The sequence below is a fragment of the Colobus angolensis genome, unplaced genomic scaffold (assembly GCF_000951035.1).
Source record: "Colobus angolensis palliatus isolate OR3802 unplaced genomic scaffold, Cang.pa_1.0 Scaffold139, whole genome shotgun sequence".
Lineage (NCBI taxonomy): Eukaryota > Metazoa > Chordata > Mammalia > Primates > Cercopithecidae > Colobus > Colobus angolensis.
The window spans coordinates 92041-93983 of NW_012114477.1; the positions used below are offsets into that span (position 1 = coordinate 92041).

The window sequence follows — 1943 nt, forward strand, 5'->3', positions numbered from 1 at the left end:
CAATCTCAGCTCACTGCAACCTCCGCCTCCCAAATTCAAATGATTCTCGTGCCTCACGCTCCTGAGTAGCTGGGATTACAGGCGTGCAGTACCATGCCCGACTAATTTTTGTATTTTTAGTACAGACAGAGTTTCACCATGTTGGCCAGACTGGCCTTGAACTCCTGGCCTCAAGCAGTCCACCAGCCTTGGCCTCCCAAATTGCTAGGATTACAGGCGTGAGCCACCACACCCAGCCAGAAGTGTTACATTAAAAATGCTGACACATGAAAGTAGAGATGTCAAGTAGGCAGTAGATGGATATAGGAGTCTGGAGCCCTTGGGAGTGTTTGTGACTAGAAATATAAATGTAGGCAATATTAACATATGTACTGATTGGATGGATTATTAAAGCAGATAGTGTTTGCTAACAGTCCGAGGGAGGCATCTAGGGAGGAGGAGACAGCAGGGCAGGGTTTGGGGGGCAGTGGGAAGAGGGCCCTGTGCTGGGTAAGGGATCGGATCCTCTGTGCCTGAGGAATGAGTCTATGCCTTTCTTACAGCCTATAAAGACCTGCAGTCTCGGGAGGAGACTCGAAACGCTGCCTGGAGGAAGAGAGGCTGGGATGAAAATGTCTACTATACAGGTGAGTGAAGACTTTGGAGGTCTTCTGCTGAGAACCCTGTCTGAGGATGGAATCCCCTCTGCAAGGAGATCTAGCCTTTCTTGATTACCTCCAGTGATGGGGAACTCACTTTTAAGACAGTGAGTTAGTGGGTTTCTATCCCAGTGGCACACTCCATAGGATACCAGCAGGCCTAGGTGAGTGCTCTAGGGGATGATAACACAGCCAGGGCCACACCTCTGCCTAGGAGATGTGGATTAGCGAATGCCCATTGTGACCTTGGGCACGGTTCTTCACTTCGCTGAAGTTGTTCCCTCGTCTATAAGATGGTGATGGTGATAGTGCTTCCATCAGAGGGCTGTGAGGGAGGATTCTACAAACTGTTATTTTATATTTTATTTTATTTATTTTTGAGACAGAGTCTCACTCTGTCACCCACGCTGGAGTGCAGTCGTGTGATCTTGGCTCACTGTAACCTCCGCCTCCCAGGTTCAAGCCATTCTCCTGCTTTAGCCTCCCAAGTAGCTGGGATTACAGGCATGTGCCACCATGTCCAGCTAATTTTGTCTTTTTAGTAGTGATGGGATTTTACCATGTTGGCCAAGCTGGTCTTGAACTCCTGACCTCAGGTGATCCGCCTGCCTCGGCCTCCCAAAGTGCTGTGAGTATAGGCATGAGCCACCACACCCAGCCCACAAACTCATTTATGAAAAGTGCTTTCCCCAGTGTTTGTCACAAAAGAAGCATGCAGGAAATGTTTTTGAACAAGGTTTTTGTTTTTGTAGAGATGCAGTCTTACCATGTCGCCCAGGCTGGTCTCAAACTCCTAAGCTAAGCAGTCCTCCCACCTCAGCCTTCCAAAGTGCTGGAATTATAGGCATGAGCTACTGTGCCCAGGTTCGAACAAGTTTTTTGCTCAAGGTATTTGCCACTTTGCTAGGAACCCTGAAACCACCTAGAGTCAGTGGGTGTTAATTGAGCCCTCACCGTATGCTGGGAACTGTGGTAGGAGGTGATTGAGGGGCACATAAATGAACAAGAGCCTGTTCCTGCCACTGAGGAGCTTACAGTGATCACTTACCAAGTGGTATGAGGGAGAATGTGTCTGCTGAAGGAGGTAGCAGGAGCCTTGCTATTCAGTGTGGTCCCAGCTGGGTATGGTGGGAACTGAATCCCACACATTGAAAATTCAGTGGGAACTGAATCCCTCACAACTGAAATCCCAGCACATTGGGAGGCCAAGGCAAGAGGATCACTTGAGGCCAGTAGTTTAAGACCAGCCTGGGCAACATAGGGAGACCCCATCTCTACAAAACATTTTTTTTTTTTTTTTTTTTT

At 48.4% G+C, this 1943-nt stretch overlaps 1 protein-coding gene across 1 annotated transcript in view; it reads left to right on the forward strand.

Annotated features, from left to right (window-relative positions):
• NIPSNAP1 (nipsnap homolog 1 (C. elegans)) overlaps window positions 1–1943 on the forward strand; it is a 41497-nt gene that overhangs the window by 36123 nt on the left and 3431 nt on the right. Inside the window, exon 9 of the mRNA XM_011934807.1 lies at window positions 543–626. Coding sequence (XP_011790197.1) covers window positions 543–626 — 84 coding nt within the window. The remainder of the gene's footprint in view (window positions 1–542; window positions 627–1943) is intronic.